The 25,293-nt window shown below is 44.4% G+C and overlaps 1 protein-coding gene across 6 annotated transcripts in view; it reads right to left on the bottom strand.

Annotated features, from left to right (window-relative positions):
- The window catches only part of LOC115658255 (cystathionine beta-synthase-like), a 65,580-nt gene that overhangs the window by 26,583 nt on the left and 13,704 nt on the right, over positions 1-25,293 (bottom strand). For all 6 annotated transcript variants that reach the window (XM_030576833.1, XM_030576867.1, XM_030576859.1 and 3 more), the window contains exons 3-8: positions 14,693-14,900; positions 11,974-12,080; positions 10,694-10,828; positions 6,200-6,279; positions 3,433-3,567; positions 1,709-1,778 (exon numbers count right to left, since the gene is read on the bottom strand). In XM_030576833.1, the coding sequence (XP_030432693.1) occupies positions 1,709-1,778; positions 3,433-3,567; positions 6,200-6,279; positions 10,694-10,828; positions 11,974-12,080; positions 14,693-14,895 (730 nt within the window). In that variant the 5' untranslated portion in view covers positions 14,896-14,900. The remainder of the gene's footprint in view (positions 1-1,708; positions 1,779-3,432; positions 3,568-6,199; positions 6,280-10,693; positions 10,829-11,973; positions 12,081-14,692; positions 14,901-25,293) is intronic.

The following is a 25,293-nucleotide window of genomic DNA, read 5'->3' as shown; positions in this document are numbered from 1 at the left end:
TACAACCTTGAAAACATTCATTGGGATTACAGATAAAAATTTTATTGCAGACGAGGAATGCACAAGATATATTACTCTCTCCAATGAAAGCGCAGTTAACGTCAGAAAGGTGACAATGTAAAGTAGCCTTTTACCTCAAAGCAGGTGTATTCAGAGACCTAACTTCAGCCCTTGTTCCCCCTTCTCCCCCTCGTTTAGTGCAACAGGGCCCAGCTTTGTGACAGCCTTTTGTTTTCAAGGCTTTGGAGAAGGGCTGAGGGGTGTATGTGTCGGATTTGCCATCTGTGGATTTGTTTTATGATGTTTGGTGACAGATGTTGATCTATCCTTATTGTAGCTCTTTTTGTGCATTAATAGAATAATCAGGACTTGGCCAACAATTATTTTATCTGATTGTCTTTAAATGATTTATTACCAGAAATAAAAGAGCAATTCACTAACTCTTGGGCACTTATATAAAAAGTGTTGCTTACAAATCAAAAACATCCCAAGAAATAGGGCTTGATTCTGACCTCACACAGGTGTAATTTCATTGACTGAAGCAATGACATCAGATTTACACCTCTGACAGTGAGATCAGAATAAGGACCATTGACTTTATAAAATGGATTGAGAGTCAAGATGAGGTCTGAGATCAGAATGAGTCTTCAGTGATAGTAAAACCACTTTTACACTTGTAAACTGAGGAAATCTGACATGGGAAGCATGCAGAGACAAAACAAAAAAACCTCATTATATAATTCAGAATATAACTGCACTTTACATGCAGGTCATCGTCACTATCAAAATCTAATCTAGGGCTTTCTTACTGTAAATACAGAAATCCCACTGAGAAGCTAAACATCAGGTTTTATGACACAGACCAAGAAACCTTATGTGCAAGCTCCCTCTACTGGCTCCAAACACAACTTACTGGTAAGTATGAATACAATTGTGCCATGGTAAAAACATGCATAATTCCTGGCACTATGACTGGAAAATAAATAATTTCATGCTCAGGTCGTGGTAACCTTGTGGACTGTGTTGCCGCGCATTAACAGTTTGTTTTGATTTACTCCTCTTTGAAAATGGGACTAGATTCAAGTGAACTACCGTACTGTGAAGGCATGGCAACTGGGCCCACATAAATGGCAAAATTCCTGGTTCCGTGGCAGTGGTGATCATTGTGACACAATCACGTCCTTGTGAAAAAGCTTGGTTCCTAAACTATGTGTATTCCTGAGGACACCATCAATTGAGGAATGTCTTGTGATGGAGTAAGTGGACTTTACACAAAGTTTTAGTATTAAACTAAATTAAATTTAAATTAAAGATAAATAAAAAAAGATGAATAAAAGCCTCTCGTGTTCAGTTTAGACTAAGAACTAAGAGTCAAGCCTTTTTAAAAACCACTTCCCATTCATGAACACTCAAACTCCCTAGCTCTTCCACTCCTCTGAGCTATGCACACTTCTTCATCTAGGGGTAATCACTTTGCCTGGCCGGTCACAGTCATAGAAAGGTAAAAGCAGAACGTTTTTTAAAAACATATTTTTTTAAAATCCCACACTTCTAACTAGAAGTGTCTCTCATTTGAATTACGTAAACTTTACATAAACTATCTCAGAGCCTATGCAATTCTATACCTGAGAGCCTCGGTCTGCTTTCCACAGGAGGATGTGATTAAAACAAGAGCACTCCAGAGGTTAATTCAAAAGAATGAGCATACCTTCACACTGCTGCAGAATCTCCTCTGCTGTCGTGTCATAGTGTGCCAAGGGGTTACTGGCATTGCGGTACTACATTGAAATACAATGGAAAACATATGGAAACAGATCATCAAAAATCACATCCTGAGGAGCGAGTCAAAAAATGACCAGTGTTGTTCAAGCCCCACAATAACACTGAAGGCTCCCACCAGTTTCTAAACTGTTCAGCCATTTACCAATATTTTCTACCTTGGCCTAGAAGAGATTCCTGCAACTGCCCCAATTGAAAGCAAGTGGTATTTTTGTGCTAAGGTCCCCAACATCCCTGAAAGCCAAGGGCAATCTGCTTGTGGGATTATCTTCTGTAGAAATTTGAACTTTCTACAATTCCAATAGGCAGAATTGCCAACCTAGCAGAGAACGTTATCTTGGTCTTTCTGTAATCTATGCTAACATAGGGTGGTTCTTTCAGGGTGGATAAGAATAGATCATTTAAATATATATGTATATTTTTATTTAAAATGAGATTTAAATTAAACCTTTTTTTTAAATAAACATTTGAAATTATGGCAATGTATGTTAAGGCCTAAACTTACTATCATTATCAGTATCACTTGAAATAAATTAGAAATGTAATATTAAGCAGTATATGGTTGCTGCCAAAGTTTTAAGAAAGTCAAACCACTGAACTAGTGGAAGTCACTTGGCTAGTACCAGAAACTACAGTTTGAAGTGCTAAATCAGCTTTGGAGAGCAGTAGCCTTTTCTGCGGGTACAAGAGTATTTTCCTCATTTCAGTTTATTCAACTAGTTCAGTTCACTGACTAAATCATTTTAAATCAAGGCACTGACTTGGAGCTGAAAAAGCAGAGAAGTTGGTTTTCCTCTTCTGATCAATGAGCAAAAACTAAGTGTGAGAAAATGAGATTTACTACTTCTAAAATCTTGAAGGATATGGTGACCAGAAACAACCAGTTCAATTCACTAAGTACAGATGCTTCCCTTGTTTAAAAAATCAGTTAGATGTAAATGCAAACCATGTTTTACATTTTTTTCTTATGTATCCAGCACATTTAAAGTAGTTTTATTCAACTAACAAAACAAATGCTATTTTGCACATTTTAAATTCAATTTCAATTTCCATCCAAACAGAGCTGGACACAAATCACAGGTAAAAAAGTTAATCTAGTAAGTAAGAAATGCATCGTTCCATAACATCATAAACCAAATGTAAAAATTAAGCATCTGAAAGTACGTTAATCTTTGCACAATTATTAAGCAATTCTAGTAGATTGTCCTGGTTAGCAAAAAGACGACCCAAGTTTAGTTCAAAAGCTATATTTAATTGTAAACCAACATATTTTAATGGTTACCACCCAGCAAAAATCAATTTTTCTTTAGGAAAATAACCAAAAAGTATAACTACAAAACAAGATTCAAACTGATGATTTAAATCAGTATTTCTGGTTTGCTGATTTAAATCATGATTAAAATTGCTTCAATTTGAAAAGTCAGTTCACCCTGGGCTTTTTCTGCCACTCTACTGATCTGCTTCTTTTGCTGAGCTAAGGAACCTGGTAAGGTAACAGCAATTCACACTTTTAGATCCAGAGATCCCAGGTTCAATCTACACATACCCTCATCCAGGGCTGTTGTTACCCTTTTATCTGTGGAGTGCAGGAAGAGGATATTACCAATATTTCTCTCTATCCCACACATGCACCTCAGTTGTTCAGGACCTTACCTGGTCTAGGATATGGGAATTGGGTATTTCATTTTTCAGTTGCCATGCTACTCCCACATGAGATTCAGGCGAGTCAAATCTGGCAGTGGTTGGTGTCCTCACAATCTCAGCACCGAGAGCTCTCAGAACATCCACCTGAATCAAACAGAGTCAATCAAAAATCTCCATAGGCACAGAGACCCTTCTGGTATGCCAGAGGATGAAAAAAAGCCAACTATAAGCTTTACATAAACAAGACTGTGCATCTCTTCCATACCTACTGCTTAAAGTCTGTATCAATTCAATCTCCAGAAGCAAAGTGTTTCAGAACAGATGCCTCACACAAGTTAAACGCTATCCTCTCTGTCTTGGCTTTTTAAATGTCTAGTGGCCTGAAACACATGATCATTGTTGTTTGCCTACAAGGACACACGCTAGTATGTAACACCTGCATTTTCAGCTCAACCTAGTTGAAGATCCCCCCTGCTCCCCAAAAAATCTAATTAGTTCTGCTGGTGGAATTACAGAGCTAAAACAATTCTTATCAACACAGCCAGCAACACTGTTCCATTTCCACAACACTTATGTTTCGAAAGCTACGTGACGGATTTGACCTGAAAATGTAACATCCAATGGCAAATAAGAAGAGAGCATTTGGATACAGTCCGCTTGTCTGGAACATGAATCTAGGACTCTTACATTTCTACATACCTTTTTTGAGTGTGTAGTGAGGTGTTACTCCATGCAAAGTATTAAAAACATGTACATACGAGCTACCTTACAGACTAGTAAAGACACACCCAAGACTCCCAGTGCCATAGCCTAGAACCACCATTTTATTTCCAATGATATGTACAGTGCCTTGCTCACTAGGACCCACTCTTGGTTGGCTCACAGAGAGCACCATAATAAATATGTTAAAAATAAGTATTAAGTGCAGTAATTTCAACATATTATGCAGTAGATCTCCACTCAGATAGCAAAAAGGTAGATCCCTTAACATAGACATCCCCTTATACTTGCCGTCAAACCATGAGAAGTGTGATCTTTTGAAAAAGTCATTAGCTAAGGAAGGTTGGGTGTAGTCAGTGTTTAAGTAACAGGCCTCCAGGGCAGATCCAAGTGCTGAAGGATGTGGTGTGGGCAATTCAGCATGAAGCACTCTTCCTTTCATGTCAGAACTTTGCCCACGTGCCAGCAGAGTACCAGAGAGCACCTCTCCTGCTGGAGTCGCTGCCTTTTCAGAGGACATTGAAAATAGGTCCTAATCATTTGTGGGCATTAAAAATCTCATGTCGTTTTCATCACGAGTAGTGATGTTAGTTCCAATGGCCTCGCTTAGTTCCACTTCAGTTTTCCTTCTGCTACAGTTACTATCGTTTTAGGTGGGTGAAAATTTTTTTCTTCACTTGTTCTTGATTGTTTTAAAATATAGGAAATATAGGCAGATTTTAAGCTATTTACACCACCTCTAGCCCTCAAGATGGCTGAATTAGAACAATGGGGAAAGCAGTTCTCATCTGTGAAGTTGGTTGGGCACTTTGGGATCTCTGTGTGAAAGGCACTATTTAAATATATCAGTTGTAATGTTCAGGCACCTCTTCCAGCTACGTAGTGATTTTGTACCCCTAGGCCTGCCTGGGCTCAACAGCTGTGAAGATTTTACTCACCCAAGACTTGGGAATGGAAAATTCTTAACACAGCTGTGCCGATGCATAACCTGCTGCCTCCACACAGGACAGCCCTAATGCTCCTTGGTTCAAAGAATGAAATGTAAGGAAAAGAAACCTCCCCCACCAAGAAGCCTGTGTATAGTGCCTAGAGCTTAATCATGAACACTCAGCATTGTGTTCTTTGCCATCCAACCTAGCACTGGTGTAAGGGAACTACCTGGACTAAGATCATCTTATTCCCATGGTGAGGTTATGTGCTGCTCTGAATTTTCTCTTCCAAATGGATACCTAAAAATTGAAATCAAAGGAGCAGAGGCTCGATCCCACCATCTTTACTCAGGCCAACCTCTCTCTGACTTCAGTGGGAGTTCTACCCAAGTGAGCGGTGCAGGATCGGGATCAAGCACAGCAAGGCTGAAGTCATGAAGGCTAGAAACTGATCTCTTTCCACTGCTGCTACAATGAAGGGTTCCGTACTGATCTATTCCCCTTTGTCACTAAAGCTTCTTCAGCACATTTGGATCCAAATTTCCTTAAGCTGAGGAAAGAACATTTTTGCTTTGTGGCCACTTGCCATCACTTCCCACTGTGTAACCTGAAACAATACACTACAATGTAGCACCCTCTCTCCAATCTCACCATTCTACATAGAACATGATGTTAAAGCATCCAGTTCTTCAGCGGTCTCCACTGGCTTCTCTCAGACCCTCCATTCAGTGACAGTTTTTCCTTAGATTAAGTATCACCTCAATTTTCTGCTCGCATCTAAAGTCTTTCTTGTCACTGACACGAATTCTTTAAAAATTCCTACATGCAGTGGTGCTACAGCTACTGGCAGCATCACCTTTATAATTTCTGCCTTTTTGCTTTGCGACTGGCCTACCAATATTCCCCTTCAACATTGACAACAACCCCCTCTGCCCTCCCCCCACCTCAAGGAAATTTATACATATACTCTGACCAATTATTTAAAAAATATCTGACACATGGTAAATTGGTTTGCAGTGCCTCAGTATCCAATTTCACAGCCAAAAAGATGGCATCTTTCTCTCATCAGGATCTGAACATTTTGGACAAATTTATTTTTAATTATTGGCAATACAAGTAGTTCTGACCTTCTCCATGCTCATTTTCTCTGGCATCACAATGATGCAACGGTAGCCTTTCACTGCAGCAGCCAGGGCCAGCCCAATTCCTGGAAGCGGGGAAATACAGAGTATGTTGTAAGAGAAACAAAACCACAATGGTAGCTTCTGCATGTCCCAGTTTTAAGAGCTGTTCTCCCCAGGCTTGAATGCGGTATCACTGCAGAGACTAAAAAGGAAAAAGTTGCTACCCTCCAAGATAGTTGAAGAGCAGGACCGTCTGCTTTAAAAGCACCATTTGTCTCAGTCCCAGACCAAAGCCATCAACAAGGTGAGCAAAGAGGGAAATTTACAAGTTCTTGTTGCTGCCCCAGCCTAGTTTTTCCTCTGCCCCACCTCTGCCCACGTTACAGATTTAGGGAGTGAATAGAATTTCATAGATTAAAGCCAGAAGGCACCAATTAAAATAAATTTAGTCTAACCTCCTGTAGAATACAGGCTGTAGAACCTCACTCAATAATTTCTACATCAAGCCCATAAATTCTGTTAGAATTATCCTCACTTTTTTCTAGGCTGAATTTATCTAGTTTCAGCTTTCAACCACTGGACCTTGCTATGCTTTTGACTGCTCAATTAAATATCTGTTCACAGATCTCTTCCTCGGGTAGGTACTTGTAGACTGGGATCATAGAATATTAGGGTTGGAAGAGATCTCAGGAGGTCATCTAGTCCAATCCCCTGCTCAGAGCAGCATCCACACCAAATAAATCATCCCAGTCAGGGCTTTGTCGAGCCTGACCTTAAAAGCCTCTAAGGAAGGAGATTCCACCACCTCCCTAGGTAACCCATTCCAGTGTTTCACCACCCTCCTAGTGAAACAGTGTTTCCTCATATCCAACTAGACCTCCCCCATTGCAACTTGAGATCATTGCTCCTTGTTCGGTCATCTGCCACCACTGAGAACAACCAAGCTCCATCCTTTTTGGAAGCCCCCTTCAGGCAGTTGAAGGCTGCTATCAAGTCACCTCTCAACCTTCTCTTGGATAAATGAAGCTCAACCTGTTAGTTTCCCTCTCTCTCACCTTAAGGCATGTTATCCAATTCTTGAATCATTTCTGTAGCTCTCTTCTGAACCCTTTCCAATGTTATCAGATACAGCTGGCCAGAAAACTAGAACTCCATTTCACGAACAACGTTAAGGTTTTGGAATTTATTTTCATTCCATATCAGAGCAAAAAAACGGAGACCTTTTGAATTCCCCATACCCTCCCACTCCATTAAAAAAAGCGCCACCTCACAATAACCAATTGCCCAGTGGTCAGAGCACTCACTGGGGAAGTCTTCTTGCTCTCTCATGTCAGAACTGTCCCACCTCATGTAAATAATTAGATATATATTGTGCCAGAAAGAGTCTGGTGGTTAGAACACTTGCCTGGGATGTGGGAGATTCAGGTTCAAGCCTCTACTCTGAATCAGTAGGCATTAGGTATTCTGGGGTGGATTTCGCTAAGGAAGTTTTGTTGAGACATACACTTCAAAAAAAGTTTGGTTTTGAGAAATCAGATTTCTGATGAAAAGATACTTCATTGAAAAATTCCCAACCAGCTCGTCAACATCCACTCTAAAGTGATGACACCAGAACAGGACACTGTATTCCAACCATGGTCTTACTAATGCCCGATACCAAAGTAAAATCTGACCAACATTGACAATCAGAAAGACACTCTAAAACCCAAACTCTGTTACCCTACACTTTTAAGATATTAACATGAACGTGCTGCATATGTTAAACTAGGGAGCCAGGTGCAGGGGAGAGGAGAAATCCTATCCTCAGAGAAATTAGCTTAGTAGCTATGGGGCAGAGGCCAGGAGTGACCAGCAATTCCCTGTGCTGCTGTGACCCAAGAACTCTCCTGATGTCAACCAGAAATGAGGTGCAGGGGGGTTACCCTGATTCTGGGATGTACATTCTGGTTCACCAAAGAATGTCATGTCAGGTCTCAAATGAAAGTTGGTGTCACATTGGTCACAAATGTCACTGTGAAACACATGTACAGATACTATGTAGGGCAGTGGTCCCCAACCTTTTTCATCTGGCGGGTGCCAGACGAGCCACGGAGGACCATGGCGGTGGACAAGCACAGGCCGAAATTCCTCCAAGTGGCATTTCGGCGGATGCTCGACCGCCGGCCAGTTCGCAGGTGCACTTAAAAGTCATGGCGTCTGCAGGCACAGCGTTGGGGACCCCTGACGTAGGGAGTTATGTATGTATACTGAAAATATGTTCTTAAAGTCTTTATCAAGACTCGTGAAAAGCTGGTTTTCTGTCAGACAGAAGATGTCTATTCTCACACAAATTGAGTATCGTCTTGTTCACAATGGCTCCCCTATCAGCAGTCAGAACTGAATGCAAAGGAAGGATTGTAAAAAAGAACTAACAGGAAGAGAAACACAGCACAGGTAGAGAACCTTATCTGGAGGTGCATAACAAAGGTTTACTTGGGTATATTTGGGAAAGGGGCAACTGGAACACCCAGACACTCTTCACTGAGGAAGTAAGAGGACAACGCTTTTGCTTTCTGAAAAAGGGATCTCAACCAAGCGTGACTGAAAATGCTACAGAGGACTCTGGGTGAGATAACCTTCTGTAGACAGGAGGTTAACCTAGAAAGTGTGCTATGATTTCAGTTTATATGAAACCATTTGTTTCCAGTATCCTTACTCACTATCACTTGAATCCTCTAGACCTGCTATTTCTGTGAGTGTTCGGTGGATAAGGGGCTGGATACTACAGGGAATGCTCAGAGGGGGCTTGGGAGTTTGTGTGTGTCTATTTCTACCAGAACAGACAAAAGAAGGCCTGAAGAGGCCTGGAAGGCAGTGCTTGTTCTGTTACAGATTGTTGGTTTCAGGAGCTGATCCACAGCAGGTACTGACAAGACTCCTTCACTCTAGGGCAGGTGGTGGTGATGTGCCTCAAAACCCTCATTACCCCAGGCAGCATCACAGCTGCCTACCCTAGGCCTTGCCTCCATTCTTCACAGCCTTTAGTAAAGCAAGACAGTCTTCACAGAGAGGAGAAGTCCTTTATCCTGCACATTCCTCACGGTCTCTGCCATTCTACCCCACAGATTCCATGGCAAGAAGGACATTCTGATTTAAGACACCTAGTCCTGTTAGTGTAACAGAACATCGTGTCAGCTATAGCCAGCTGTGTCACCACAGGTAAGGAGTCAGAGGCATGCAAAATACAGATCCAAACTCATAGGTCTCAAAAGTGGGATTCAGACTGCAGTTCCAGCCTTCAAAGGGTGAGTGCTGAAAACAGAGATGTATCTAGATAATCACCCAGTGTTTCTGCTAGGATGTCGTGTGCCTACCAAAAGCTCTAACCTTAAAGCTATTCTTTTCTTTCCTTTCCAGACCTCACTCCTGCTTGTGGCTGCAGAGCTGTATGAAATTAACTTGTGCTGAGCTATCAGCAGCTCTTGCAAGCTAAGCAGGGTCCAGCTGTGTCAGCAATCAGATGGGACACCTCTGAAGATCAGCTCTGTGCTGCTGGACGTGGTGTTGGCTATTCAATAGGTTCACCGCAGAACTGGTGCCTCAGAATAATGCTCTGTACTACCTGAAGTCATTCGTGCAAATTGTACAGCTAAGCACCTCACCACTTGGACGCATATGGCTCTTTCCACAAGCACAACCCATGATGTCCTGGGCAAATTCCAGCTTTGGGTACTCTATTATGTGATACAGTAGCATCTACAAGCCCCACTCATGGACCAGGAGCCAATTCATTCTGCCCCCCTGCATCCTCTCTGCAGTTTCAGTTGGATACAAGATTATAGAATAAAGGTACAAGTTAGCAATCCTTGTGCTTCAGAGCAGAAGCTGAAAATGAATTCCAGACTGCTCTCATCGACTATTCTGCTCCCCTCCCACTCACTGAATAACTTCAAGATTACACCTTCCTCTGAAGCATCCAGCATCAGCCACTATCTGAGACAGGATGCTGGACTACTGATCTATTCCTATGGACTAAGAGATATGAAAGATGGTCTACTGGACAGGGTGCTAGACTGACATTTAGTAGACCTGAGTTTGAGTCCCAGCTCAGCCTCATGTGACTTTTGGAAAGTCACTTATAATCTGCTCTGGACAATGGAGAAAATACTTCCCAACCTGATGTGGGTATAATGAGGACAACAAAGTGCTCTAGTAATTGCGGGGTGCTCAGGTACTAACTTCTATATACATAAAAGTAAGCATTAGTCCCTGCAACCTTAACACTACTTCCCACCCACTCTGAGCAGCACCAAGCATCGTATTTTCCTTCCTCAGATAGATCCTGAGCTGGGAGCAGAACTTCTGTGAGGTTTTCTCCTCCTGTCAGGCAAGGATGCATTTTCTCTTTTGAATGAGCAGCTGTCTCTGCTCCAATCCCTCCCTTCCCTGTTCCATGGAAGCCTTCAGACCATGTTCCCACAGTGCTTAGCAATCTCACTGTGACCTAGAAATTCCTACCTGTGTTTCCTGATGTTGGCTCAATGATAGTGTCCCCAGGTTGCAAAATCCCAGCTCTTTCTGCATCCTCCACCATCCTCAGGCTGATTCGATCCTTCACGCTCCCCCCAGCATTAAAGTACTCGCACTTTGCCACTAGAAACATAATAGTCAAATGTGGGGGGGAGGGGGTTGTTTGTTTTTGTTTTTTTAAAGAGGCACTACAGTGTTCACCAGAGGAATTCTGACTCCTTACTTAGATCCAAAAACACTCCAGCTAAGATCATTTTTGCCCAGTTAAACACCCCCACCTCTCAACAAGACAATGGACAAGTCAGCATTTCCAGGGTCTTTGGCCAATTTGATACATTTCACAGCTGACCACAGGAACAAGAAGCCCCACACTGTGTCAGTTTCATCTTAATCAGTAGGTCTCTCCTTTTGTCCTCTTTTCTCTGCTTGTTACGCTGAGGCAGAGGATCAGAGAGGATTAAAAAAGCCCAAGTGTAGCTCAAACCAGGAGAGGGGACATGAGGACAGGTTAGGGTGCTCTACCAGTACCATTGGGAATTTTTTAAATAGGTCATTCCCTCGCCAATGAAGGATTGTTCCCTACTGCATTTTCCACCTCTTGGGAGCTTAAGCTAACTTTTAAGAAGTCCATGCTTTAATTTTAGAGCATTTCTCTAAGTTTCAGCCCTTTGGACAACAGTAAACAGAAACTCTTAATCGTCTTCTGTGATGATCCCCTCCATGTATTTTTACGCTATTACCATGCATCAGTCATTGTTTAGCTAAGCTACGCAGACTGTAGTTTGTTCTTTTAAATCTTTCCTAAAAAGTCAGCCGCTTCAACCATTTCATCATTTGCACTGCTCTCTGGTGACTATTCTGCAGCCTCATTCTGAAGTGCCCAGTGGCAACGCCAAGAGCTGGTTGAAAGTTTCATTTGAAACATTTTGGACCAAAAATGGCTTTTTAATCAAAATGAAATGTCATTGGAAAATGTCCATTTTTGATGTGTAGCGTGTGTGGTTTTCTTTTTGTTTATGCACACGTGTGCGGGGGGAGGAGGTGGCAGAGGTAATCAAAACATAAGAACCCAAAAACTGAAGAATTTTCTTTTTCTTTTTGCAACTGAAAAACATTCATTTTTGTCAACCTTTTCACAGGAACAAAAAGCATTTCCCAACCAGCTCTCGTGAACACTGTTAAATAGGGTGATCTAGATTTCTGAAGAAACATCTCTTGCGCAATATCTGAAGATACATTTCTAACTTCTGTCTGCAGCAGGTACTCACAGAGTTCACATTTGAGTCCAAAGAACTTTCCAATCCTGTTGATTTGTACCATAGGAGTATCACCAATTTTCTTCAGAATGTTTGGCAGGATGTTTGGAGACTTTGACCTAATGCACACATGCACAGACACATCGATCAGTTCTTGACGGTAACACTGGGAGGTCACATGCTTATTTCGGATGTTCTTTTTAAACATACAGAAGTTTGCAATAGAAAGGACTTTCCAAGACAGCATAACCCTGATCCAAAACTTTTGGAGACTCGGACATCAGTGAAATGGTGTGGATAGCACAAGGTACACGTATTTACCTCAAGCAACACATAGTTCAATGGTTTTCAAATTTTTTTTCTGGGGATCCAGTTGAAGAAAATTGTTGATGCCCACGACCCAACGGAGCTGGGGATGAGGGGTTTGGGGTGTGGAAGGGGCTCAGGGCTGGGACAGAGGGTTGGGATGTAGGGGTGAGGGCTCTGGGGTGGGACCAGGGATGAGGGGTTCAGGGTGTGGGAGGGGGCTCTGGGCTGGGGCAGGGGATTGGGGTGCAAGAGGGGGGCACGGTTCTGGGCTGGGGTGCAGGCTGTGGGATGGGACTGGAGATGAGGGGTTTGGGGTGCAGGAGAGGCTCTGGGTTTGGGAGGTGCGAAGGGCTGGAGCAGGGGGTTGGGGTGTGGGGTTGGGCCATGGACTTACCTCTGGTGGCTCTCGGTCAGTGGCGCAACCGGAGTGCAGAGGCAGGCTTCCCACCAGTCCTGGCACCATGGGCTGTGCTGTGTCCCAGAAGAGGCCAGCAGCGGGTCTGGTTCCTAGGCAGAGGCGGCTTCCCCCAGTTCAGAGTGCAAAGCTGGTGCTCGGGGCAGGAGCTGTGCACGGAGCCCTGTGGCCCCCTGCTTAGAAGCCGGACCCGCTGCTGGCTGCTTCCGGGGTGCGGCACAGTGTCGAAACAGGTAAGCACTAGCCTGCCTTAGCTGGACAGCACTGCCAATGGGATTTTTAACATCCCGGTTAGTGGTGCTGACCACAGCAACCCAGTGCCTGACGTGTTCCGACCCAGTACTGGGTTGCAACTCGAAGTTTGAAAAATGCTGATGTAGTTTATTGTGTTCATTACCAACCACTTAAATTTAAATTTTTCACCTGATCAGGGCAATTGCTTAATAGGTTACTTAACATGAGTTAACTCTGGGTACGTGTACACTAGCAAGTTTCTGTGCCACAAGTTATACCACTTATTACAACGCTGGAATGAAACTGCTGTTGCGTGTCCACACTGTGCTCCTTGTGCATCCACATTAGCAGCTCTTGCGATGGCAAAGACAGCAGTGCATTGTGGTAGCTATCCCACTGTGCAACTGGCTGCAGGGTGCTTTGGGAAGGGCTTGCAGTGCCTCATGGGCCAGGCACAGCATCACATGAGGCAGGCTTCCCAATCCCATTGTTCCATGGGCATCCTACTACATTGCCAGCTGCTTTTCAACTGAAGTAGTGGGGCTAGGGTGGGGGAGGGGAACAAGTCCTCTGGCTTATTCAGCTTCTTAAAGCGAACAGTTAATGGGAAGGGAATGTCTGTACATCGTTAACAATGTTCTTTGTTTAGAAGAGTTGGAAATCTTCTTTATTAAACATCAAGAACAGGCTGTTCTAACTTGGAACGGGTACGTTAATTTTAAGGAAAGAGGTGAAAAGGAGTTCTCTGCATCTCAAATTAGTAATGAGGGGGAGCAGGGAGGGAATTTATAAGATTTCAGATGTTTTCTCCTTCTAGCAGATATGGGCTACAATAAAAAGCATATTTTCTGGAGAGATATACAGGGAGAGGGAGATAAAGAATGATTCCCAGGTCAAAGGCAAGGACTACAAAGCTGCGATCCACAGCCTGCTATGCTCACACCATCTGAAGTAGGTTAGGATAAATATCAGACCTTCCAGGGAAAATGAATGCTTCAGTCATCTCTGCTGAGCATGCATATATAATCTCTATCAGTGCCACTACTGCTCCAAGCCATGGTTTGTCAACAAAAGCAGACTGGAAATAGTCAGACTAGATCAGTGATTTTCAACCAGTTGTCCGTGGACCCCTTGGGGTCTGCAGACTATGTTTAAGGGGTCTGAGAAAGGTGGTTGTTGCCATAGAACGGTGGTTTTTCAACCTGGGGACCGCAGACTATGTCTCAGATTTCCAAAGGGTTGTGCACTTCTATTTGAAATTTTTTAGGGGTCTGTAAATGAAAAAAGTTTGAAAACCACTGAACTAGATGATCTAATGTTCCTTTCTGGCTGTATGAATCTATAAAATGCTGAGCACAGATTAATGCTGCAATTACAGGTAGGTGTGACCAAATTCCTGGTGAATTTATTCATTTCTTGCATGCATTTTTGGGGAGGGCAGGTTAAATAGCACCATTTAGGGGAGATGAATGTGAATGTGTAAATATGAGAAAGCAAAAAGAACTGTTAAACACAAAAGATGACCTCCTGACCCCACTGAAGTCAATGGGAGTTTGCCTCTTTTATAACATAAGCTAGGTTTAAACATATTAATTGATCTTGCAACTGCTGATTACAGATATCAGATAAGGAAGTGTTCATATGCAAAATCATGCCATTTTAACTAATACAGCTAAAAAAATTCACACCTTTAGTTACACCCGTGCAGTGTTCTGAGGGGACAAAGTCTTGGTTAACACTGAAAGGTAACAAGGAAAGAAAGGTATCACTTACAAAGTGAGGTGATAATGAGGGGATTCAGAGGGGGGTTTCCCAAGCTCCCAGGTACATTTGCTAGGGGTGTCAGGTCGGATCCACTTTCTCCCCTCACTGATGTTACAGGGCTCCTTCTCCAGCCCTCCATTCAGCATGCATTTAGCAGAAAAGTGAGGGCAGGAACCGGTGTCCATCTCTGCTTCTGGAGGAACTGAAGGCATCGTGTCTTTGAAAAGGAAAGAAGAACGTGCCATTATTCAGACTCACTTTGAGCATCCTCTGAGAAGCAAAAGGATTACCTCAGAGCCACCTGACATAAGCAGCAGACTACTTTAAATCCTATTTTGTCACGATGCTACAGATTATTATGGAGGCAACCGAACATAGGAGCAATGTAGGCTTACACCACATACTGCTACTGTCTTGCTTTCATTATGACACACAAAGCTGAAGTCTTCTGGAATCTTCTGCTTTCCCCCTGTTCATCCCATCAGAGGAGGGGCTCAGTCTCACGCTGTTCTAGTATCAATCTCTAGTGAGACAACATAGCCTAGCTGTCTAAACATGCAGCCGGAGCCAGGAACTTCTGAGATCTAATAATGGCTCTGCTGCTAACTCTCTTTGGGGGGCTTGGGCAAATCACTTAGCATCAGAGTCTTAGGCTATGTCTACCCTATGACTTATGTTGGAAAAACTCGTGTTGCTCAGGGGTGTGACTAGCACACCTCACCGAGCAACACACACCTCTACCCTGCTATAACGCGACCCGATATAACAGGGGTTCATGTATAGCACGGTAGCAGCAGGGCTCTGGTGGCGCTTTAAAGGGTCCGGGGCTCCAGCTGCTGCAGAGAGTCCAGGGCCCTTTAAATCACCGCTGGGGCCCTGCCGCTGCTACCCCAGGGCTCGCCAGCGATTTAAAGGGCCTGGACTCCCCGCAGAGGCCAGAGCTCTGCCACCCTAGGGCTGCGGCAGTGGGGCTTGGGCCGCACTTTAAAGGGTCCGAGGCTCTAGCTGCTGCAGGAAGCCTGGGGCCCTTTAAATTACCATCAGAGCCCTGCCGCCCCTACCCCAATATAACAGGGTTTCTGCTATAACACGGTAGGGATTTTTGGCTCTCCACAACCGCGTTATAGCAGGTAAGTGTTGCTGGGTTAAGCAGCAGTGTGCACAGCACTATGTCACAGAGAGACCATCTCCTTCCGACATAGCTACTGCCAGTCGCGGAGGTGGTTTTATTGTGTCAATGGGAGAGCTCTCTCCCGTCGGCACAGAGCAGCCACACGAGTGATCTTAGAACTGCTTCAATATAGCTGTGCCACTGCAGGCTCGCTAGCGCAGACATAGCCTTAGTTTCTCTATACATGAAAAACAAACAACATACAAGGATCTTTTAAGGGCTGCTTAGGGTTTGTGCAGCACTGCGATAACAGTAAGAGTTATGATCATGGTTCAAGCTGTGAAGGGTTTATAACTTAAATGGGAAGTTGGGCTTGGCTTTGGTGCAACACTGAGTGGCAAAATTTGTGACCCCATCCTGTGCAATGAGAACCGCATGAGGACAGGCTGGTATTAATTAGAAGATGCCCACAGTTTACAGCAGGTAGTGTCCAAAGATCAAGAGACAAGACTGATGAAGCAGTAGAGCAGGGGTAGGCAACCTATGGCACGCGTGCCGAAGGCAGCATACGAGCTGATTTTCAGTAGCACTCACACTGCCCGGGTCCTGGCCACCGGTCCGGGGGGGGCTCCACATTTTAATTTAATTGTAAATGAAGCTTCTTAAACATTTAAAAAACCTTATTTACTGTACATACAACAATAGTTTAGTTATATATTATAGACTTATAGAAAGAGACCTTCTAAACAACGTTAACATGTATTACTGGCACGCGAAACCTTAAATTAGAGTGAATAAATGAAGACTCATCACACCACTTCTGAAAGGTTGCCGACCCCTGTAGTAGTTTCCCTCCCAATAAAAAACAAACAGCCCACCACCGCATTCTGCCCCCAAAGATCTAGGATCTCCCCATCCCAAGCAGACGGCTGGCATGTATATACCCCACTGATCAGACAGCAGTGCTGATTGCCTTTAGACACAGCTGCATTTAATGTGGCTGTGCTGTGGGCAGAGAAGGAGGGCAGGGAATGGTCATGCTAGAGAGGCAGTTAGTTTCACCACTAGACAGGAGAGATCCTCAAAGGGTGGGTGAAAGTGAGAGAGCGCTACCATAGAAGAACTGATCCAGCAAAAACCCAGAATCACCCCTGAAAATTCTGCCTCTGGGGAGGGCAGGGGAGCTGGCACCCGCCCTCTCTGCAGCAAGGCAATGAGGGAAACTAACCTGGACATGGGGAGAAACATTAACAAAATCTACAAAGAAAAATAAAGCCTGGAGCTGAATTGCTTCCAACACCAAGCTCCACAGGAAAGTGCGGCAGGCTAGCAGGGCTGGTTTTATGACGGTTTATTTCTGACTATATTTCTTGTGAGAGTCACTCACCAATAGGGAATAAGCAGTAAGCTCCATGCAGATGGTTAACAGGTCTTATTTTAGGTCATCTGTCTACAAACCACCCCCACCACACACACACACACCGACATAGCTTTTTTGGGGAGGGTAACTGAATCTCTCTCTTTTCCAAAGGCATTCTCACGGGAGGGGACATAAGAAACCCCATTGCTTGAACATATCGATTTAAAAAAAGGATTATATACCCACTACATTTGATGGGCATAACAGGTTTGCCTTTTGCTCTGGGAGTTATTTTCTAGAGACGTGCTAAAACCAGACCCTCAAACCTCTTTAAATTTCTGGAGGGTGAAGAGAATCAGATCTCAAATGCCAGATCCAAATTTCTCTGTTATGATTTTGGTTCCAGATCAGAATGGCTTGAGAAAGCCATTCCTGTGACACTGTCTCTCACAATGGCAGGAATCTCACAATAGCAACTAATCCTATGAAAATTTGGACCCAGCAAATCTAAACCCTGGTCCTGATTCGGCTTTGAATTTGACCACCACCCTAAAACTAATTTGGATCAAAGCACTCTTCTTCATTTTATCTCCATTATTTCCCTCTGGACCCCTTCCCAGATCTCTCTGCCCAGGATAAACCTAGAAAGATAACATCTGTCAGTGGATTCTAGGATGTGCATCTGTATTAGGGTGTCATTCAGCATGGAAGGTAAATAATTCAGAAGAATCAATTAATCAATATGCTCTTCAAGTTTAATTATCTTAACTTCATTTGCTGCATTAGGCCATAATGCATTAGCCATCTGCAAGGGTAGAATACTGGCAGCAAACAAAACTGTTGGAAAAGCTTCATGGGGTGTTCGCTGACTGAGTTTCATTTTTCACTTCTACAGACAGGCTCAAACCTCAGATAAAGTCACTCACACATCAGTGACTGGCCAAAATTTTAAAAAGTGACTAGTTATTTTTGGGTACCCATCTTGAGACACCTTGAAAGGGCTTGACATTTCCAGAAGTGCCGAGCACCCACCTTCTAAACCAGTTCCTTTAAGTTGTCTCAAACTGGCTACCCAAAACCTATTAGTCACTTGGAAAATGTTGGCCAGTGTGTTTATTGGTGTCAAAACGACTGCAGGCTCTGCTCTGCAGAAGCTCTGGCCTTGGGAGAGAGGGTGGTGCGCCTCAACCAGGGCCAGTGCAAGGATATTTTGCGCCCTAGGTGAAGCTTCCACCTTGCGCCTCTCCTCCACCCCTCCCCTCGAAGCATCACTTATTATAAACTTTCAAAAATGAATACTGCATAATGTGGCATTGTTCATTAGAATCAATACAGATTTGGCTTGAAAATTTAATTTAGCCTACATATTTAATGAAAATAAATGAATAACCTGACAGGGTGTGGGGCTGGCTGGGTTTGGGAAGAGGAGTGCAGCAGGGGCTGGTTGGAAACAGGGCAGGGGGTGTGGGGCTGGCTGTGGGCAGGGCAGGGGGTGGCAAGTACCAGGGCCCCCATCTAGATATTCTGCAGCTCTATGCAGCCCCCTGAAAGGGGTGGTGCCCCAGGCTTCTGGGGGGGGAGCAGCGGGCCTGGCTGGCAGAGGGAATCACCCCCCAGCGGCGGGGCTGGGGCCAGGTCTCTGTGTGTGCAAGCCTAGCCCTGCTGCAGAGCTTGGGGGAGTGTGGGCGGGGGCCCTGGGGCAGACCCAGAGCAGCAGGGAGCAGTGCAGTGCCCTCCAGCAGCCAAAGGAGAAATGACATCACTTCCTGGCCAGCCCGAGCTGATCAAAGCCGCAGCACCCTCCCACACAGCGATGGGAAGAGGGTTACATGTTTAGCCAGCGTCACGTGAGCATCCCAGACATTTTGGGTACTGCTTTTTGGCGCCGTCAAATCTTGGCACCCTAGGCAGCTGCCTAGTTTGCCTAGTGGTTGCACCATCCGTGGCCTCAACTAGGACCTCACTAGCAGAGCAGTGCAGGAAAGGTTGGACAACAGCTGGTCATAATATGCCTGGCTTTAAACCCTCACTTCCACAAAAACCTCTCAGCATAATTAACCTGTCTCAAGTGCAGGCCAACAGGATATGTATCCTGAAAATAAAATATTGTGCATATGACTGAAAAAATGTGTTCATAAGAAAGATCCTAATTCTGCATTTAGGCCAAATTATTTCCTGACAAACCATAAAGCCCCACTGATTTCAAGGCAGGACAGAATTTGGCCCCTTCAAAAAATTTAAACTAGTTATGCTATACAAATAGTAACTCCTGTGAGGTGCCACACCCACACACAGCTGTTCAGATACCTTTATGCATGTTCTGCTGCATTTTTCTTATTTTGTTTATAATTTAAATGGATTTTAGACTTTAACAAGGTTGCTAAGTTTTCTGCTGATATTATGCCCAAGTTTAAAAGCTCTCCCACCTCATTTCTCAGAAACTCATTGTAACTTTAGCTTAAAACAGAAGCCTCCCAGTTTGCCATGTTCCTAAGCATAGATTTAATCCCACAGAAATTTGATCCCCCTCTAGGAATCTTATTACTATTCATCAAAGTAGAATCTTTTTCTTTCGGGCTTCAGGGCACAGGGGTTAAAATATCCCACCATTAAGCCTTCCGTACTGGATACTGCAAAACAAAGTGGACAGGATTGGTAAATAGGATTAGTAACAGTTGTGTGGTAGGGATATCAGATAAATCTGGAAATTCTGTTAAACAGCGGTTGAAAGATTCTCTAATATGGGAGAACAAATTAAGCCCTCTTATATTACTGCTTGCCAAGATACTGCCACATTGCCCTTACTGATAGCGTATCGGGGCAGTTGGCTACACCTGTCTCTTTCTCCTCTAGCCCAGCTGCTCAATGCTCACTTGGATCCAGGCAAAGTCTACACGACAAAGGTTGGTGGGTTCAAGTGATGTCAGCATACAGCCACTGACTTTTGTCTACCACTCAGGCACATGGACAAGCAGGCGCTTGCATCAGAGCTACACATTCTCACCACGAGTGCCTGTGTTGATGTAGAATGCATTGCACCTTGTGTAGGTATCTTAGTAGACTATGTTACTTTCCAGCTCGATGCTTTATGAAATACTGGCAAGTCGCCCAGAGATCCTGTTCCCACCTTGCCACTTTCTCCATCGCATACTTGTCGTGCCTTTTTAAAAAAGCCACACTACCACACACCGCTTTTCAGGCTCTACCATACCTCTGACAGAAGCACAGACCCTGCGCAGCTCAGCACAATTCTTACAAGCATTGCTAATACGGGGGGGGGGGGTACAATTTGCCTGTTTAAATTACAATGATTTAGACATTTTATGTAGGGTCTTATTTTTGCAGACTCAATAAAAATGTACAGTTGTAGGGTGGTGCCCCTGGCCCCCACAGATCCCCCTGGTGCTCACTGCATCTCCTGACTCTCACATTGCTTCCCTGGGCCCTGCTGCTTCCCCCACCATTGCCCTGAACTCCCTTCCATAGTCTCAAACCCCAAGCTCACTCTGCTTCTTGCCTCTTGACCACAGCACTAGGTATAGCCGCAGATGAATCTGGGGGGGAGGGGAAGAGCTGATGCCCACCCCCAGAATCCCATGACTGAAGCCCACCCCTGGACACTGCAGGGAGGAGCTGCTGCTTTGCCCCTCCACCATCTCTGCCCAGGAGGCAGTCATGGCTGCAGGAAAACCCCCTGGGGCCACATGCAGCCACGGTGGCTGCACTTGAGAAATGCTGGCTTTTAAGACCATTTTAGTAGTCTTATGTTGCTTATTGTCTCTCTCATGTGATCTTATTTGCTTGTACTTCGTATGGGTGAGTTTCAACCTCCTTCTACGTATTCTGTAATGCTTGGGGTAGACTAAGCAAGATACTGAGTTTCCAGAAATGCATCTTTATTGTGTGCAAAGAAACAGGCAACAAAACCAAAGACCAAATAAACACAAGATTAAAAACCTTATCAACATTAACTTGGTGAACTGTATTTTAAGCCCCCAGTAAAAATGGAATTAAAAAAGTAAAAACATCCATGTCCATGTATGTAAAACCTAACACAGTGTAGTAAGTTATGGGAACACATGCACAGACTGGTTTTCACAGCTCTGTGTATATGTAGCTATTGCACTCTTTGTTGTCCCCTGTGCTGTGGAGTGGTAGGGATAAGGAGATACACCATGCTGCCACCTGGTGTGTTGGGGGTGTAGGGAGCAGTGACCATGGAGTTCTCAGAAGACTGGAAGGCTGTTGACTTCAGGGTCTTTGGGCATGAAGGTGGATAAGGCTCTGCAACACTGAGTTTGTTGCCAGAGTAATCCCATTATATCTGTGTGCATTTTCCAATGCGTCTCTTGGTCCTTTTGCTTTTCCTGCAGTAACCACTCTCTCTCCATTCCAGACCTTTCCCATGGTCATGGGGCCTCTCCAAGCACTGCATTCACTGTCTGAGGCCATAGAGGATTGGAGAATCTCACAGAACAGATCCTCCTAGTCCTATTCTTGCTCCTCCTGTTGAGGGTCCAACGTTCAGCAGATGCAGAGGGGCACCCCTTGAGACCACCACACCTCATGCTGCTGATGAAAACAGATAAATGCACCATTAGATTTGCAACCACCACAGAAAGGGAAGGAAGTGTCAGAACTCCTTTCCCTATGTCCCATAAATACCTTTAGAAAACACTAATCGTCATTTCAGCTTTGGAGCTTATCATTACAGCACCATTCTGCATCTCAAACCATAGTCAGTATGCCCTAGTGGGGCAGGGGAGGGGGAGGAAAGAGAGAGAAGAGGACTGTGGAAACTATAAAATGTTTGGCTCACCTACCTGGTATGGGTACAAGGAAAGTGCTGAGAATGCTGGCAATATTTTCCACAGGCAACGGCAATCTGGGCGGATATTAGCTCATGAGAGAACAGAGAACCCAGCTGCTAGCAGCATCCCAAAGCTGCCCGTGGGCTCCAAGCCTGTTTTTGCCTGGCACTATTGCAGTACTCATCACAGAGGGGCATGGAAAGTCTGCTATCTTAGAAGAAACAAGGCTGCCATTCCTAGAAATCTTTGGGAAAGGACTGTAAAGTATCTCCACGTACATTTCACTAAGGTCTCAAGGATACTCAAAAACGGACAACCCTATACAGATAAAGTACTTTGCCTGGGCTCTCTGCCTAGTTCAACAAGCTGAAGAACTGAAAAGCAGATGCCAACTACCTCTGTTTGTCCTGTGTTCGGGTAGAGGTAGAACACTGATCTGAAAGGGACTGTGTAATACAACTGCCATAACAGTGTTTTTTAATTTATTCCCTATTCCCATTACATTAGGGAAGAAAGCCTTCAAAAGAGAGTGCCTTTGTTCTAAGATTGAGGGTGGGATGGATGCCATTTCTAAATGGGAAGAAGGGCAGAGAGGGAGGGAAGTGAAGTTTTGGGCAATGAAAAGCAAAAAACGTGAAAACAAAAAGGAAAAATGCATGCAGGCACTTACCAGACTCCCTTCTCCTTCACCAGCAGGTTCATCCACACTTGTGTGGAGGGGATAGCTCAACTTTGGCCAAGTTTCAGACAATTCCTGGCTTGCAGCATGCTTTTGAGTCCACTGTCGAATCTTTATGTCCCCATCCATCCACCTCCTTCTCCTGCTGCTGGCAGGAGTCTCCACCTTGGGCTCCTGCAAAGTGACCATAGTGGTCTGCAGGGTGCTGGTGGGACTGCTGCCAAGTATGGCATGCAGGTCAGTGTAGAAGCAGCTGGCCTGCAGGACAGCACCAGATTTGTTGCTGCCCTCTCTGGCCTTCTGGAAACCATGACTAAGTTTCTTTGCTTTCACAGGACCCTGCTGCTCATCCCTGTTTCAGCATCCCCCAGAGCGATCGGCGCACTGAGGTTAATACTTCTATGGCTGTTCAGTAGCTGTGCTTACGCAGCCTTTTCTCCCCACAGTCCAAGGGGTTCCCATGATGTTTTGTCTGCTCTAGCAGCTAAGGAGCTCTGCATGGTTGGACGCCCACAAGGGTGAGCTGGTAGGTGTAGTCACCAAGGCAAGCCATCAGGAAACAGCATTTCAAAAATCTAAATGGGCTGGCGGGGGGAAGAAGGGAGCACAAGAGGGCAGCAGGTTTTGGGTTTCTATTACCTCTGGGCAATGGTGTTCAAACCTGTGACCAGAACAATGACTTTTGCAGGAACAGGGGTATTGTGGGACAGCTACCAGAGGACTCTCAAAAGTCAACACAAAAATACAGCAGCTACACTTGCACTGGGTCAGCCTAAATAGGTTGACCACAGCTTTACATCACACAGGGAGGTGGTGTTATTGTTAGGGTGTCCATCCCATTCTTTGACTCTCTTATGTCACTGATTTGTCACATGGATAAGGGAAGGCCAAATCAAACCTTTGCAGAGTAGCACTAAGCAATGTAACTGTTGGTTAAACTTTGTTTTCAGTGTAGAATTCAGCCTGAAGAAATGTAGCTTTTTAACAAGCTAACCAGAAGCTTAAAAAAAACAAACAAACAACTTCTTTTATGTTGTCTTAAGACTGCAATGAATAGCACATCTGAAATAAAAATCATGGATATGGATTCTTCTTTGAGAGTTGGTTGAATATTTATCATGTTTTAACAGGCAGTCTCCCCAGCTCCCCCGGCAGGGCTTTGTTTTTGCATTTGTAACATAGGTAAGGAGATGCTAGGAAGAACTGAGAAAGAATTCTGGAAACGGAAAGGTTCATTAATGGCTAAGTATACAGCAAATGCTTACCACACATGAACACAAAGATGTTTTACTGCAAAGAAGGTTCATAGAGTACTGTGTGCAGGGGAAAAGGTCGGCTTTAAAACATGGTAGCCAGCTCCTCCTCATCCCAATTTCTTAAAACTTATGGAATTTATTACATCCATTCCTATCTCTAATGTAGAGTGAAAAGATTCTTTTCCTCGTGTAAACAGATCTGGACAGATTAACAGAATCAATATTTAGTTGGTTTCTGCAATGTTAAGCTTCAAATTAGTTTTAATTTCAATTGCACATGTACACAGTTTTATTAATTGATTTTAAAAGAAATGTATTAAAACTGATAACTAATTTTAAAAACCTTAAAATTGCAGCTTGTGGTAACTGCATTGTATATTTGAGGGCAACATAAATGAACACCCAAGGAAAAAATACACAATATGCTAAGGGAAATGATATTTCTCTAAAATGTTGTTTAAAATAAATTGTTTGTCCCTTATTTTTCATGTGGTTCCCCTATTTACATCCAACAAAGGTAGATACATTTATTGCGTTGCTGTAATAAGGTGCTTACATTGGCAGGAGAAAAATTTTGGCTTAAGTACATACACAACAACTAGGATGACGCAAGTTGCTTATGCCCACCAAACTTTGCAGGGCAGAGCAGGCCCCAACAATTAGGGCCTTCCCTTGCTATTCTGGGGCCCTACACAGGCCCACCATGGGGATGGGGGCAGGCCTTTATGAGGGAGCGGGGAGGCTGTCGCCAGTCTCTGCAGAAGGGGGGGCATGTGGACCCCAGGCCTGCGGGGGAGGGAGGCTGTCTTGGGAGGCAGGGGGAAACCACCTCCCAGCATGAGGGCTGGGGAGGGGTCTGCACTTCCCACCAGTAGTGAGTGCAGACCCAGCCATGCTGCAGTCCCCAGGGGAGTGCAGGCAGGGCTGGGGCCATGGGAAAGAGCCAGAGCAGGGGCTGCAGCAGCAGGCAGCTGCACAGAGCACCAGGAAATTTGGAACACCAAATTTCCTGGTGCCCTACACAGCTGCGTACTTTGCATATGGAAAAGGACAGGCCTGCCAGGGGAAGGAGAAGCTGCAGTCCTGCTGGGGGCTACCAAATGTAGGTGTTATGAGAAGCACAACACTAAGCAGCCCCACAAACTTCTCCTCCAATAGAGCAATCTGGACAAAAAGCCATAAGGAAAAGCAAAAGCTAGCAGAAATGCTCCTCCTTTGCTCCTTCCCCTTGGGAAGGGCCAATCAAACTCAACTATGTTTTTTTTTTTTTTTTTTTTTGGAATATAAAGATTATACTTCCATTTCAGTGCATAATATATAGAGCAGTATGTTATGGAAGAGATCTGCTGAGAGTTCTTCTCAGTTGTAAGCTAGTGCCCCCTGCATGCATACA

The sequence above is a fragment of the Gopherus evgoodei genome, chromosome 1 (genome assembly GCF_007399415.2).
Source record: "Gopherus evgoodei ecotype Sinaloan lineage chromosome 1, rGopEvg1_v1.p, whole genome shotgun sequence".
NCBI classification, from domain to species: domain Eukaryota; kingdom Metazoa; phylum Chordata; order Testudines; family Testudinidae; genus Gopherus; species Gopherus evgoodei.
Note: the sequence above shows the minus strand (reverse complement) of the source record. Positions and strands in the feature narration are given on the sequence as shown.